The 15,541-nt window shown below is 47.9% G+C and overlaps 7 protein-coding genes across 7 annotated transcripts; all 7 read left to right on the top strand.

The window, feature by feature from the left end:
* Nucleotides 1–148: 148 nt before the first annotated feature.
* Nucleotides 149–2,914, top strand: N7479_009825 (alpha/beta fold hydrolase; the record flags this gene model as incomplete). Its single annotated transcript, XM_057257518.1, has 2 exons — nucleotides 149–1,937; nucleotides 1,986–2,914. 2 exons carry the CDS (start codon nucleotides 149–151, stop codon nucleotides 2,912–2,914), a joined length of 2,718 nt encoding a protein of 905 aa, XP_057104976.1.
* A 736-nt stretch (nucleotides 2,915–3,650) lies between these two features.
* Nucleotides 3,651–4,586, top strand: N7479_009824 (glutaredoxin; the record flags this gene model as incomplete). The annotated part of the gene is made up of 3 exons (XM_057257517.1): nucleotides 3,651–3,725; nucleotides 3,796–4,216; nucleotides 4,270–4,586. The coding sequence occupies 3 exons, from the start codon at nucleotides 3,651–3,653 to the stop codon at nucleotides 4,584–4,586; spliced, it is 813 nt and encodes a 270-aa protein (XP_057104975.1).
* A 380-nt stretch (nucleotides 4,587–4,966) lies between these two features.
* On the top strand, nucleotides 4,967–5,977 carry N7479_009823 (60S ribosomal uL6 domain-containing protein; the record flags this gene model as incomplete). Its single annotated transcript, XM_057257516.1, has 3 exons — nucleotides 4,967–5,012; nucleotides 5,270–5,853; nucleotides 5,927–5,977. The coding sequence occupies 3 exons, from the start codon at nucleotides 4,967–4,969 to the stop codon at nucleotides 5,975–5,977; spliced, it is 681 nt and encodes a 226-aa protein (XP_057104974.1).
* A 617-nt stretch (nucleotides 5,978–6,594) lies between these two features.
* On the top strand, nucleotides 6,595–8,571 carry N7479_009822 (triacylglycerol lipase family protein; the record flags this gene model as incomplete). Its single annotated transcript, XM_057257515.1, has 4 exons — nucleotides 6,595–6,663; nucleotides 6,771–6,901; nucleotides 6,979–7,777; nucleotides 7,834–8,571. 4 exons carry the CDS (start codon nucleotides 6,595–6,597, stop codon nucleotides 8,569–8,571), a joined length of 1,737 nt encoding a protein of 578 aa, XP_057104973.1.
* A 100-nt stretch (nucleotides 8,572–8,671) lies between these two features.
* N7479_009821 (uncharacterized protein) lies at nucleotides 8,672–9,574 on the top strand (the record flags this gene model as incomplete). The annotated part of the gene is made up of 5 exons (XM_057257514.1): nucleotides 8,672–8,681; nucleotides 8,814–8,933; nucleotides 8,971–9,117; nucleotides 9,173–9,409; nucleotides 9,447–9,574. 5 exons carry the CDS (start codon nucleotides 8,672–8,674, stop codon nucleotides 9,572–9,574), a joined length of 642 nt encoding a protein of 213 aa, XP_057104972.1.
* Nucleotides 9,575–11,340: 1,766 nt separating this feature from the next.
* On the top strand, nucleotides 11,341–12,848 carry N7479_009820 (uncharacterized protein; the record flags this gene model as incomplete). Its single annotated transcript, XM_057257513.1, has 5 exons — nucleotides 11,341–11,615; nucleotides 11,675–12,000; nucleotides 12,056–12,333; nucleotides 12,417–12,579; nucleotides 12,634–12,848. The coding sequence occupies 5 exons, from the start codon at nucleotides 11,341–11,343 to the stop codon at nucleotides 12,846–12,848; spliced, it is 1,257 nt and encodes a 418-aa protein (XP_057104971.1).
* A 530-nt stretch (nucleotides 12,849–13,378) lies between these two features.
* N7479_009819 (uncharacterized protein) lies at nucleotides 13,379–15,385 on the top strand (the record flags this gene model as incomplete). Its single annotated transcript, XM_057257512.1, has 1 exon — nucleotides 13,379–15,385. One exon carries the CDS (start codon nucleotides 13,379–13,381, stop codon nucleotides 15,383–15,385), a length of 2,007 nt encoding a protein of 668 aa, XP_057104970.1.
* Between the last annotated feature and the right edge of the window lie 156 nt (nucleotides 15,386–15,541).

The raw sequence follows: 15,541 nt of genomic DNA, 5'->3' as shown, positions 1-15,541 counted from the left end.
AAATACTGTAAGGGGGGGGGAATTACAACCGGAAACCCTTATCAGACATCTTTCGCATGCAGTAGATCATGCGTGTACCCATTTTACCCTGCATCCAATCCTTGAAGTTTGTTTGTTTCAAGGGTTTACTACTTTAGATTATTGAACAATGTCGAACGAGAACCCCGTGCAAGCAGAATCGGCTCTGCTCAATCGTCGTCGCCGTCGTAAATCGCTGCCTTCGCGCAATGGGACTGATCCAACCTCGCCTGAAGTTATTTCCTCCCTCATTTCGTCCCTTTCCACCATCTCCGTGCCCCTAAACTCGCACTTTGACACCATCCCAAAGATCGACAACGAATCAGATCCAGGACCGCGGGAAGTACCGCGTACAGCGCCAGTCCATTCCCTTCCTCCGTCCGAGCAGCATGGGTTTGGAATGACTTATGGTAACTACAAGTCAGTAGTTGAGCCACCCGCGCTACCAGAAAACCCATTTCTACACCCCGATGATGCGGCCTCGTCGCCTGTTATTCGCATGGCCAGGGCTTCCCCGTCACCAAAGTCGCCCCGATCACCGAGATTCAAGCCCTTCAAAACGACCGACTCATCCACTCGTCCAGCCTCAAGGGAATCTTATACATCTATGACAGCCCCTGAACTTTCCTCATTCGGAACAATCAGCACGGAGCCTGGCCCCCGCCAATCAACCCCGAGCATTGCTTCGAATAGTTCTGCAGGGCGGAGAAGTCTAAAGGGTACATTCAGTCTATTGAAGAAGTCATCATCACGAGAATTCTTGGAAAAAGATTCACAAGTCGAGCGCTTGCGAAAGACTACTAGCTACAACGACAGTTTACGACACAACACCCCGCGTAACCGAGCAAGCTTGCGCTCATTGCATTCCATGGCGGAAGTTACAGAGGAGGCTCGTCCTGCAGACGTCAAGGAAGAGCCCTGCGAAGAGAAAGCTGCCTGCACTCCACCAACGAAAGATCACCAATCGCTCCACGGTACCCCGGATGCTAGCACTCCCGGCGGAATTGGAAGCGGCAGAATTATTCCAACTCGCGACTCATCTCTGCGACATCGGCACAGCCAATCGTCGGGCTCGAGAAGGCACCGGTCTGCTCGTCATAGTCGATACTCTTCTACGGCTAGCAAAGAGTTCAACACAGAGAATGGGTCACCGGGAACAAGTAATGACGCAGAACAAGTGACCCGCCGGATTCAAGAGCTGAAAGATCAGCAGCAGAAGATCAAAACCGAATTGGAAGTGGAAAACAGCCCTGCATACTCGACTAAAACGAGCCCTGCGAAGCAGTCAAGGGGCTCAAAGGCGTCGCGGGTTCTAGGTTATGATGCCAACGAGGCCATGCAGAATGGACCAGGCCGCGACCACCCATCTTTTAACGAGAGTGCGCCTTCGCCAAACGTGATGACAGGGAAAAGTCGTGCTGGGAGCCGGCCAGGAGCACCACTCACATCAAAGTCTACCCAGTTACCGCCGCAGTTACCCATGTCATCTACAGAAAATCTGGATTCCGACAGAGCTAGATACAAGTCCCTCGAGCCAGTCGCACCAACCGCCCATCGCCGCACCCCATCCGGTCATTTGTCCCATCTGTCAAATGGGCGTCCCTCATACAGCACCGAACGACCATCCAGTGCGGATTCAATTGATCTTGCTGTTGACGACTATATCTTTTCGCCGAAGCTGACACAGAGAGTGACCCACCCAACAACTGGCCGCTCCATTGCCTTCTCTGAAGTCGGTGCTCCTAAGGGCCATGTCGTGATTTGCTGTGTCGGCATGGGACTTACTCGGTACCTGATGGCATTTTATGATGAGTTGGCTCGGACGCTCAATCTACGACTGGTCACATTGGATCGCCCTGGCGTTGGCGAGAGCGGTCCACATCGGGGAGACGAGCCCAGCACCCCTCTCAGCTGGCCCGGTAAGCAAGACTTCCCATAAATTCTAATCCCGTCCTAATGAGTAATAGATGATGTTGCAATTGTTTGCAACCACCTCCGAGTGACAAAATTTTCCATCCTTGCCCATTCTGCTGGCGCAATCTACGCTCTTGCAACGGCTCTCCGAATTCCACAGCATATCCGTGGCCGCATTCATCTCTTAGCCCCATGGATTCCTCCATCCCAGTTGTCTACCATCGGTTCTCAGAAAGATCCTGCGCCCACCAACGCAGTCCCTTACTCCCAAAAGATTCTGCGTGCTCTTCCAACATCCCTTCTCAAGGTGGCCAATTCAAGCTTTATGAGTGCCACTAGCGCCAGCATTACCACCAGTCTACCCAAGTCCCCCCGACGGGTCAAGCGCAAGGCTGCTGCCAAAGAAGCTGCCAACGCGAACGCCATCCCTCCGATACCACCTATTCCTTCCGTTGAAAACAATCAACAGACCCAACGAGTGGACATTGTACCAAATATCAAACCGTCCGCATCGACTACTGCTTCGTACAGAGAGAGTGACACCACTCTCGGGTCTCATATGAAGTCTCTAGAAGACGAGGTCGAACGGCAGCGCGACTATGATACTCGTCTCACCTACAAGATCTGGGAGTTGGCTACCACCAATGCCAACCCAGCGGTTGATTTGCTGATATGTCTCGAGCGTCGCCAAACAATTGGGTTCCGCTACGTGGACATCACGCGATCAGTGGTGATGCACCATGGTAGCAAAGATCCACGCGTTCCGGTGGAGAATGTCCAGTGGCTTGGCAAGACAATGCGCCGCTGCGAGGTCAGGATCCTCGAAGGCGAAGGCCATGGCCTTATGGCATCTGCTGGTGTCATGGGCAGTGTCTTGACTGAGATTGCCAAGGAATGGGAGGACTGGACGATCCTTGTCCAAGGCAAACGCCGAGCCACTACCAGCCATGCTACACGGCCTGGGCTCTCGATTCACACTTGATCTCCTCAGTCTACAGATCTCCCCCTTTATCTGATGTCTTTGACACAACACTACACTTTCAGCCCTGGTGGCTCGTCTTTCACTAATTACCATCACTCTCATTTTAACAGGCTGGGCGGCAGCTGGTCTGCGGTTCCCACTGTTCCTACACCTTGAACTTCAATATCCTATCACTCATCCTTACCATTTTCTTACCCCGTCTACACACATCTACTGGTGCTAGGTTCATGCCCTCTCTATGATTTACTGTTGACATGGGTTTTGCCTTTGAACTAAAGAACCCGTCTGATTTAGCATAATACCCAGTCATGTCATATCCTAATTAATATTGATAATTCATCTTGATTCCTAGTAAAAAAGTTAAAAGTAAGACATGTCAAACAAGCATAGATTATCTACATCATAGTTCTGCCAAGCATCAGCGCTCAGATAGGGCCACAAATCAGGGATGACATGCCCTTGGCCCCTTGACCCCACTTCTCCTGACCTGTTTGGAGGTTTCGATCTTTTTATTGTTAGGTTTGTTAGTTTTGGAACAACTAGGAATAAAGGCGCAAGTGTCGAATAGCCTAAACTGTTAAATTCTGCCGGGAACGGAGGAATTCTTGGCTTCTGGAACCCCCGACGTCACGTTGTCTACTCCGTAGCGCGAAGTCACTCACGGACCTGACGACTGGAATATTTTGATTCAGCTTTTTTGATCCGACAAGCCACACGGCTACAAGCACAATTCCTCATGCCTTCCCAACGGCGGCTTCGACTGATTGTCGTTGCGGTCATTGTGCTTCTTTTCATGGTCTTTTACTACACTGTACGTCCCCAGATCTCCCTCTTTCGCACTGCTTCTTCAGATATCTAATACAAACCAATCTAATCTACAGGGCGATGCAAGCAAAATCCAAAATCAAAAGTTCTACCGATCAACCCTCGAAGCAATGAAAGCGAAGGAGCAAGCCAAACAGGCCAAGGCCCAAGAGAAAATCCAGAATGCCGTACATGCGTCCGGACAGAATGGCGGTGCCGGCCCCGGTGCCGGTGACAAGGTGCCCGTCGCTGAGGTCGAAAAAGCTGTTGTTCCTCCTACAGGGAATGAAGATACGGAGGAAATACCGATTGCGGGACGGACGAAGATGACCGTTCCTAAGAAGGCCAACGAGGATACGTCGTCAGAGCTTCAGTCAGAGATTAAGAGCGAGGAGGAGAAGGAGCGCGAGGAAAAAGCGAATAGAGAGCGCGAAGAGAAAGAGAGAAAAGAGGCCGAGGCGACAACAGAGCTTAATGCGATCCTTAAGCGGGCACCAGGTATGTTCCCCCCGTTTTGGATCTTGCCTGTATCCAATAATAACGGCAGCTAGTCATCGTATTCTCCAAAAGCTACTGCCCATATAGCAGGAAAGCCAAAGTGATCTTGCTCGAGCACTACTCCATCGAGCCGAAACCTTTCGTGGTCGAATTGGACCAGCACCCACTCGGGCCGTATCTGCAGGCCCTGCTCGCAAAAAGCACGGGACGTCGCACTGTGCCCAATGTGCTTGTGAGCGGAAAGAGTATAGGTGGTGGAGACGATATTGCGGCATTGGATCAGAGCGACGAGCTGGCTTCGACGTTGCGACAAATGGGTGGGAAATGGATCGTGGATGTGTCGCACCAGGTGGTTGAGAAATCACTGTGAGGTTAGTGTTGTAAAACAAGATCTAATAGCCACAGCCTATAGCCCTGGCAGAGAGTTGGGGGTGAATATGGTCGTTGTAGCTCATTTAATTGTACATAGTAGCGAACTTGCTCAGGAACTCCAGGCGTCAGCTTTAATATTAGCACATGTACCTCTACTTGTCAATCACTTAATTAAAAGCAGTGGAGTAAGTACTGGTACAAGCCGCGATAAGATGATAAGCTGATAAGGAACCCTAATTGCGCTAGACCCAAAATGGCTCTAAGCGACGCACAATCCCGTGACATCCAATTTCGCTCCACCACCAAGTCCATTCGAATTTTGAACCTCCCCGACATCGACAATCTACACCCCCGGCAACCACCAAAAGTCACGTCAAGATGCGGTACATTCACTCCGAGGAACGGCTGCCCATTCTGGACAATGGTGAGCGAATTTCTTTTTTTATTGAGGGAGGAAGCCGGTCGCACACAATACAACTTCTATTTCGGGTACCAAAATCAACAGCCTAGCACGACACACGATCAATATCAAGCACCAATACAACAGAAACAGGAGGAAATATTGTGTGGGATCGGCGACACTCGCACACCTATCAGTCAATTCATGATTTTTGATTCAAAATGTCGAATTTCACAAAAAGAAATACCATCAACTAACCCGAAACTTTTTTTGCTTTATAGTGAAGGTCCACATTAAGTCCCGCGTCGTGACTGTCGAGGGTCCCCGTGGCAAGCTGGTCAAGGATCTCTCCCACATTGCCGTCACCTTCGGCCGCCCCGAGCAGAACGTTATCTCCATCGAGCTGCACCACGGTGCCCGCAAGGGTGTTGCTACCCTCCGTACCGTCCGCACCATCATTAACAACTTGATGATCGGCGTTACCCGTGGCTTCAAGTACAAGATGCGTTACGTCTACGCCCATTTCCCCATCAATGTCAACATTGAGCCCAACCCAGAGACTGGTCGCGCTATTGTGGAGATCCGGTATGGAAGCCCTGGAAACTACAGTTTTTTACGATATGATTTTCGCAATCATGCCGTGAAGATCAATTGTGATGGAACTAGAACTAACGTTTTTGCTATCAGTAACTTCCTCGGTGAGAAGTACGTTCGCCGCATTGTCGCCCAGCCCGATGTCGATATCGCTCCCTCCGCCAACGTCAAGGATGAGCTTATCCTCACCGGTAACTCCCTCGAGGGTGTGTCCCAGTCCGCTGCCGACATCCAGCAGATCTGCCGTGTCCGCAACAAGGATATCCGTAAGGTGAGTTACATGAAAACAATTACCTTTTGTCAAGGAGGACCAATATCCCAGAATTTATACTAACAATCACCAGTTCTTGGATGGTCTTTACGTGTCGGAGAAGGGCAACATCATTGAAGAGTAAATGTGCCGCTTGGGAATGTATGGGGTGTCCGGGAGAGGTTTCTTTAATTTCGCCTACTTGCATATAGGGAAGCAAAGCGAAATGTCAAAAACAAAACGACCCTTTTGAAATTCACTGATTCCCTTACGCGAAAACGTCTGTATGTGGCATGTAGAAATGTGCGCCCGTGGCAATTCCATTACTTCATGACTTTAATACTATACAAGTATTGAGTACTAGAGAGAGATGCATTTCTCGTGGGGCAGTGTGTAGTTGAAGATGAAGATGAAGATCCGGGGGAATCTGGATCGATCTGGTACTTCCAACTCTTCAACCCTCCACCCTCCAACCTCCAAGATAATTCTTTCAGACTAGTTGAGGCTAATCCATCTCCTTAACACAAATATTTTCAAATAAATTTCATACTCAATCTACTCTTAATCCAATACCGCTATCTCGATCTCAATCTGCAATCCTCTGGCGCAAATCGCGTGACGTTATACGTAGCATGTGAAAGCCAAACCGGGCCCGCATGTGCAACTCTCCCTCCACCAGCCACGACGCAGACATATCCCTTGAGTAAAAAAATAGGGACCTGGTGGCTCGGAATACGGGAGATTGTTGGTGCGATCTGGAATATGATGCTCGATGTTGCTCAGTTCTGGAGAGGTGTGAGTATTATGCTCCAATCACAGCCCAAGTGTCTTGTATGTGGGGAGAGGTCTGAGGCCGAGATGGCGAAGACAAAAGACACACAAGACATAACACCGGGTGTAGTTTTTAGTCTGATCTTGAGCTAATACATATTTTCTAGAAACTATTATCATGGTGGCATTCCAAATCCCCTCGAGACCAACTATTCCATACGCTAGCCAACGCGGAGAGCTATGAGGAGTGGGAACAGGCGGCATTTGAGCTTGATGAGCTACAAAGTAAAGATTTATGGTATGAAATCAAACCAAATGAGTTGAATCCAGCTCAAAATTTCCATGTACAAACCTACCATCTAACCACCTACGCAGGCGCCAAAACCCTGTCAGCCGACACTACGACTACCGACTAATCCTCGGCCGACTCGAAGCACTAATGAGCGCGCGCGAGTCAGAAGATATCCTAACACTGGTAAACCTGCTCCGATCAGGGCTAGTACGCAATCTGGGCAACATAACCAGCACGAAGCTATTCACGCACGCGTACGCAGGAACCAAGCTTCTAATCGATGACTACATCACGCAAGTAGCGTTGTCAATCCAGTATGTGGCGTCCTTTCCAGGGGCACCGATGCACCCGAGCGGGTTCGGCTCGCAAGCGAAGCTGGAGCTGCTGCACGATACGCGGCAGGCTTTTGGGCGGACGACGCTTCTGCTGCAGGGCGGGTCTGCATTCGGGCTGTGTCATCTTGGTGTTGTGAAGGCGCTGCATTTGCAGGGTTTACTGCCGCGGATTATCACGGGCACTGCGACTGGGGCGATGATCGCTGCGCTTGTGGGGATTCATTCTGAGGATGAGTTGCTGCCGTTGCTTGATGGGGAGGGAATTGATCTTTCTGCTTTTGAGAAGCGGAAGATGGTTAATGGTGGAAAAGGGGGGAATTCTAATTCGAGTTGGGTTGGGACGTTCTATCGGAGGATGAGGAGGTTGCTAAAGAAAGGGTATCTGTTTGATGTGGGTGTTTTGGAGGAATGTGTTCGGGCTAATGTTGGGGATCTTACGTTTGAAGAAGCGTATGCGAGGTCGAAGCGCATTTTGAATATTACTGTTGCAACGACAGGGAAGAATGGGACACCGAACTTGTTGAATTACTTGACTGCGCCGAATGTGGTATGTATTTCTCCCTTCTCCTTGCCAGTGTCTGTGATAACTAACACAATTTCCAGCTCATCTGGTCTGCAGCTGTAGCATCCAACGCCTCTTCCTCCTCAGGCCTCTACTCACCCGTGACAATCTACTGCAAAGATGAAACAGGCGCAATAATCCCATGGCCACACACACAAGACGCAATCTTCCGACCCTGGCGACACGTCCATTATAACGAAGGCGAATCGCCCCTCTCACGAATCTCGGAGCTCTTCAACGTAAACCATTTCATCGTCTCCCAAGCCCGACCATACCTTGTTCCATTCCTGCGGTCAGAACTGAATCTCCTAGACCGACGCCAAACAGGCTGGAACAACCTCTCCCGCTCTGCTATGCGACTAATAATCGTCGAACTGCGCCACCGACTCCGCCAACTCGACTATCTAGGACTGCTACCGGCCGCAATGAGCAGAATCCTCATCGATGAGACAATACCCGGGCCGAACCTCACCCTTGTTCCGGACTTGTGTTTCTGGGATCTGAGGAAATTGTTTCAGAGTCCGACGAAAGACCGCGTCTCTGAGTGGGCGCTCAAGGGTGAGAGGGGAGTTTGGCCGGCGATTAGTGCACTGAAAGTTCGGGAAGCGATTGAGATTGAGCTTGATAGGGGTTACCAGCTTGTTAGGCGGCGTAGACCGAGTGATGCTTCGCTTTCGGTACCTGTGCCTAAGCAGGTCAATGCTATGAATGAGGGGATTCCTAGGCGCAGGAAGGGTGGGAGTGAGAATGAAGAGGGGATTCTGGCTGATCGGGAGTGATGGGGGCATAGTGTTATGTTATATAGTTGCTAGAAGTAATGCTTTCCTTGCAAATGGACGGTGTACTTTGTACTTGGGTGTTTTGACTTGGATCAATCAAATGTTGACTCGTCAGTTGAGCATATCGACCTTTGAAGAATCTCTGTCTGCTAAGGTCCTATTTATCATATCTCCTACAGAAGACATCATTGGCTGTTGATCCAAGCTCTTTCCTCCAAGAAGGTTTTAATGCTAATTGACAGGAAAAGCCTTCAAGTTATGGCAACTTGACCGCTTGACAGCCAACATTCAACAGCTGCAGATCCTGGAGATGAACAAGGCCTTCGAAAAGATATCAATGGCAGCTTTGGTTTTGCCGGCATGTTAGTCGTGTGTCGAATGAACGGTCAATTATATCAGCGAATGCTGGAAGCTCGTTACCATCCTTCCACGATTGTCAACCTAGCGGACCTCACAAATATCATTCAAATACTCTCTTCAGCCTACCGTCCTCTATATACAGCGGACTTGACGCAAGCATATCACTAATTACCAAAACACACACATGTGAAATGACCCCGATTGAATAGCTACGACCGGATTTCCAAAAGCCCTCATCCAGACGCGATTGCAGAGTCCGTCCTGGCTGAGGCAAGAGTGTGCGAACTGTTACTGCAACAACCACATCCTAATATTGTTATCTACCATGCCTGCCAGGTGTCAGGCGACATAATTACAGGACTTTGCTTCGCGAAGTACTCGCAAACGGTGATAAAAGAGATTAATCCTGGTGCATTGACGAAGAGACAGGCGAGAAGCACATGCAACCCAAGGAAAGACTACAGTGTTGTTATAACGGGTTTTTGAGAGTGGCATTCGGTATCTTCATCCTTTAGAGTGGGTTTATAATGATATTAATCCTAGTACTATCATGTTTGATGGTGATGAGCTAGTGGCTGTTGATTTTGGTTGTTGTCGGCCTATTGGGGAGAGTACAGAGGGGTTTGGCGGAACTTATGAATAGTATTATGAGAAGATACAGCTGTCTCTTCCTGAGAATGACTTGAATGCCTTGGAGGAAACCTGGACTTGGCTTGGGGATGACTCGCGGGCTTTTTAGTTTGGGGTCTAGTATTGTCTGAGATTATCACAGGCATTTATTGTGTTTGAATAAATAAGATAAACTAACTAGTTTGGCAAAGCTCTTCTGCAACTGCTTATTTAGGGAGCCTCCAATTGTTTAGAAGATTGTTTCGGGTCCAGGTAAAATTGTTAAAAAATGATGTATAAATAACCTCCGTATATAAAATCAACAATTTCACTATCTAAGCCAAGAAAACCTACCGTTCTACATCTCCAACCCATCCCGTGCCTTTCCCGGTGTCAAAAACATGACACGACTTTGTCTCGCCAGATATTGCAGTAACACTGAAAGTTAGAGTCCACCTTTCGTCCTGGGTATTGAACCTGGATTGGTGGACGGGGCCATTCTTCTCGGACCTAGTGCTCAAGTTAGAAACCAGACAAGACGCCAACTCGAATCAAAGATAGGCTTACATTAATTTAGCCCTTGCAATTGGTCCAAATCTCTAGACTCAATTCATCAGCAAAGCCGGTTCAAGAATCACATTTACCCAACAATGTCTGAAACAGTACCCCTGGGGTATGAGGAGAGGGGGCAATGCTTGATATGTACCTGTTCAGCTCCCCCGCCTGGCGCAAAAAACCTATTGACAGCGGCAAACCAACGCTTTTCTAGTTTATTTATATCGTAGCCTGTAAACTCGATATTGATCGCTGCTGTTTTGGCACACGCTTGCTTACCCCGATTGACAAGGTTCCAACCGTCTTCCATCGTACTAAAGTCTGCTTCAGTACAGGCCTCAAGTAAAGTTGATAATACAGGATGACTGGTAATTCTGGTTTTGTTTGATAATTAAGCCCTCCAACTACGGGAAGGTGCTTGTATTTTTATCGCTTCTCCAGTCGGAGATCTCCCTCCATTGAATATCGTGAACAGAATAATATTGTATCATCCTGGGACAACACAAAACTTGGATCAACAAGCATGATTGATTTCTAGGGGAAGAATGATCATTGTTCACATGTCTTAATGTAATTTCTCTAACTGTATGGCTTATTCAATGAAGCATCTGGCCAATTGGACAATAGATAGGGAATATTGAGTTACAGTGCCATTATATTCACGTTGTGGCAGGCAATTTCAGATGAGTAAGTGTCTTGATTAGCCCTCTGAATAAGTTATAGTCTAAAAAACAGAAGTAAAGTAAGTAAGGCAGCAAAACCAATCTTACAGTTCTGGGGGTCAGACATATGGCGAGTGATTTTCTTTTGACACTGTCTTTCAAATTTGTTGCCCCGGAACTAAAGAGAAAAGACAGGAGATATTGAGCTTCTATGAAACACCTATCCAAGTTATATATAGATACCGGAGGAGATGAAAGACTGGACAAAGCGGATCCTATGAAACAGCATGCTCTCCAGCCCTGTCTTTGCTGAAACAGAGTTTCTATTTTATTCTAACAAGCCAAGAAAATGTTGATCGAAGCTGAAAGTTCTAAATAGTTCACATGCACCGCTTCGTGTCTTAGATGAAAAGATGAAAGAAATATGAGTGCCACCCAGATGCTGATTGGGATCCATTAGGATTATTAGTCATGATAGCCCTAACTACCTAGGTAACCTTGTTGCCTTTCTTTGTTAGGCATTTTGACATAATAAGAACTGCTCATACTATTCTTTCTCTAATCTTGAACAGATTTGCAAACCATGGCATCTATTTGGGAAAGGCTGAAGAGACTCTTCGGCAAGAAGCTGAGGAGCCTCTTCCGAAGGTCTCTCGAGTTTCCCGTCTCTTTCCCAACAACTGGCTGGGAAATTCTTCCCGCTGATAAAAAGCTGGAGGAAGAACAGATGCCAAGGTATTTGGAGGATACCTGCTATTGCCATTTCATTATGGGCGACATTTTGCTCTCCCGGTATCAAATTGTTGGTAAACTCGGATGGGGAACTACATCCGTTGTTTGGTTGGTTCGAGATCTCGAGTGAGCTAATACTTTCTTGCCCACCTGAAATGCATCTATTCAAGCACTAATTAGAACAGAAGGAATGACTATATGGCATTAAAGGTTTTTGCGCTCGATGTGCTTGGTAGCGAAGAATCTGCATACTACGATCGCATTGAGCAGGGAAATCAACAGCACCTGGGATCGGACAGAGTGAGGACGAAGATTGGCGAGTTGAAAATTCCTCGAAATGATGGATGGAAGCACTTGGGCCTTCTACAAACGCCTCTGGGGGAGAGTTTGCTAGATATCCAGAACCGTTCGGCCGATGAGCGTTTGGATAAGCCCACTATCAAGTCGACAATATATCAGATGTTGCTAGCGTTGGACTATCTGCACACAGAATGCAAGTTTATTCATGGGGGTATGAGATGGTCCTGACCTGGAGGTTTAATAAAGATCACTAATTCCTTTGATAGATATCAAGGGAGACAACATCTTTCAAGAGATTGGGGACAAAACTAGGCTTGAAAGATACGTTCAGGCTGAGATTGAGAACCCTACACCACGGAAGATTGTGGTCAGACATCCTGTCTATCGTTCTAGGCCACTTGAGCCAGCATCCCAGTTGGGTAAACTTCAGCTTGGAGATTTCGGCTCTGCCGAGCCAGGAGACGTCCCACGCAACGGTCAACCTCTCCAGCCCAATTTCTATCGAGCACCCGAAGTGATGCTGAAAAAGGAATGGAACTATCCAGTTGATATTTAGAACTTGGGCGTTTGGGTAGGTTGTACTTAACTGTTTAGAATGACTGCTTATTCTAATTTGCTTTCGATTAGGCATGGCGTGCATTCGAGGGCAGTCCACTGTTCACCTGCAGAAAAGACGGTGGAGCTTACTCCACCTCTGTACATCTTGCGCAAATAACCGGGTTGCTGGGACCACCACCTCCTGATTTCATAGAGCCTGACACTGTCAGTGCCAAGTATTTTGATCAAGACGGTAGGTGGAACCCCTTCCTATGATTGCTTGACATCCGTTAACTCTCAATCACAGGGAATTGGATATCTGAGGACTGTGAGGTTAATACGACCAGTTTTGAAGATTTGGAGAATCATCTTGAAGGGGAAGATAAGGAGATGTTCTTGGACTTGATGAAGGGAATAATTACATGGCGACCAGAAGATCGAAAGACCCCAAAGGAGTTGATCGAACATCCATGGCTTCAAGGTGTTTTTTGGCCACCTGGTTTGTACAAACCAACTGAGTAGTCTCTCCAGACATCTTGCTAGTTAGGTTTTCTGATTGTTTCTTTCTTTTTCTCTCTTACGAAATATATGTCTGAGTATTCATACACTCGGTGGTTGCTTACTTTGTTTGCATTCAACCTTTGCCTGAAAGATCATCAGCCATCGATGCATACATAGTATATGGATATATATATTTTTCTTCAATAAAACCCTCTTTCTTCTCTATTTCCCTCTGATATATACGGAGCATGTATATCTATATCTCACTAATACTACGGAATACAAAAACTACTGCAAAACAAAAGAGCGGTGAAAATAACGGCGAGGCAGTATCCAATGACAGAGTTAAGTTCCGGTGGCATATTTAGTCGCCCGTAAGTGGGTCTCTTCGTTCCTCCGATCCTCCTCTCTCCATATCCTCATCTGAACATTTAACAACCCTCTTTTCTCTTCGATGGCCACCGGTAACTCACCAGATTACAAAAAGTTCTTCCTCGAGGCGCAAGAACGCAGCCGTCGAACAACTCTCGTGGAGTTTATGCGATATTGCCATGACTTGTTATCGCGACCGTTGGGAGTTGCATCACCATCTCGCTCTACCCCCTCCTGTCGGAAAGTATTGCCCCTCACAACTGAAACCATGGCTTGAATGTTCAGCTCAGCAGCAAGAAATTTACACTTCTGTGTACAACTATTTGCATCCAACCGAGGATGCCAAAGTGCAATTATTCACCCCGTTGCTTGTGATTGAAGAGGACGCAAGACGATTCGGGTATCCAGCAATGAACAGCGAGCAAGATCTCGCGCACTACGAGCGAGTCGCCGTGGAAAGCCAAGTTCGCGATATTATTGAGCAATTATGTAAAATCGACGCTGCTCGAGAGGAGTTTAGACTTGGAGATGGGATTATATTTGAGAATCATGCAAATTCACTCGATGCGGATAATGGCAACGAAACGAGTGCAATTCAACCATCGAAGATAGAACGCCCAAAAGCCGATTCGTTTTTTATCCATCGAGTCGATGGTAACACTCGCGCCCTCATCGCTACAGTCGAATACAAGCCGCCTCATAAGCTTTCCGTGGAAGCTCTTCGTCTAGGGCTCAGAGAGATGTATCTGTACAAAGATATCGTCAGATCAAACAAAATTCCCACGGACGAGGAAACAAAGTTAAGGTACGATGCAGAACGCCTCGTTTGCTCCGCTATTGTTCAGGAATATCATGTGATGATCCAGGAGGGCCTCGAGTACTCCTATGTGACCACTGGGATTGCCCGTGTTCTTCTCCGTGTGCCCCTTGATGGCCCTAGCACCCTTTACTATCACCTTTGTGATCCCAATTTAGAAGTGGACCTAGAAGCTGAGAATAGGTTCCAAAAACCAAAGACTTCTACCGCCAGAGTGCTATGTCTGTGCTTAATGGCATTCCGTTCACCTATACGTGACCATGAATGGAGAAATCGTGTCCGCCAAAATCTTAAAATCTGGGACTCTAGCTTTAGCCGTACCCGCCCCCAGGAATCACAGGCTCATCCCAACTCCGATAATACATATCTAGAGTATACGAGTCTAGAGTCTGGTTCTGCTTATGAACCCCCCTCATCTCCGCCGGTATCCCCGCCGTCGGCCCCAGAAGGGGGCCGTCGAGTGCCTGTCAGATCCGGAGGAACCTGTGCGCCTACGAATGACCGACACCGCAAGCAGTCGCCAGACTCGTCAGGCTCCGACTCAAACCAAGCAATGGGACGTAAACGGGGCTTCAGCCAAGTCACATCTTCCCTATCCACCCAACGAGCGGCTCGTCAGGAAGACGCTAGGAGATATCAGGACAGTCAGTCCCGACGTGATGCGCAATTCTGCACCCAGCGGTGTCTTCTCGGGCTACAGACCGGAGATAACCTCGATAACAACTGTCCGAACGTAAAGCTTCACCGTCGGAACCCAGATGATCTTAAACACCCCATCACCTCTAAGGACTTAGTACGTTTACTAAACGCACAACTAGACGAAAATATCGACCGATGTATACCGTTCGGACGTTGTGGGTCATACGGTGCGCCTTTCAAACTGACTTGCATCGTACATGGCTACACAGTAGTCGGAAAAGGAACCACGTCGAACCTATGGAAACAAGTCTCTAGCGAAGCACAAGTATATCGAATCTTACGGAAAGCCCAAGGCTCAGCGGTACCTGTTTTCCTCGGTACAATTGATTTGGCCAAAATCTATTTTCTGCACGGGGCTGGAGAGATTCGCCATATGTTAGTCATGGGCTGGGGAGGAGAGAATACCGCGGAGATGAAGATGGAGCCATGGCTAAGCCAGGAAATTAAGAGGTCGACGAAGGAAATCAACGCATTAGGCGTTTTTCATGACGATCTCCGATATGACAATATTCTTTGGAATAAGGAGCTTGGACGAGCGTTGATTATCGACTTTCACCGCGCTACTTTGAATACCCGCTCCCTGAAGCGATCACGACCAGAGAAGAGGAGGTTGTCAAGACCAGAGTTGGGAGGCGCAAAGCGTTTACGTCCCTTGAAAGAGGAAGACTGATTTTTATTTGCATAGATACCCATTTGATTTGGCGGTTTTTTACATGGCGAGCGCGAAAGGCTATATCTGGAAGATTAGATATGTGGGGGCCACGTTCGACTTACGGAAGCCCGCATGGTCATACAAGCCTGATACCATAGAGCAACTAGGATTCAA

This window comes from Penicillium vulpinum, assembly GCF_028829585.1.
Source record: "Penicillium vulpinum strain IBT 29486 chromosome Unknown utg000004l_segment0_segment0, whole genome shotgun sequence".
Lineage (NCBI taxonomy): Eukaryota > Fungi > Ascomycota > Eurotiomycetes > Eurotiales > Aspergillaceae > Penicillium > Penicillium vulpinum.
This window is presented reverse-complemented; position numbering and strand designations above follow the sequence as displayed.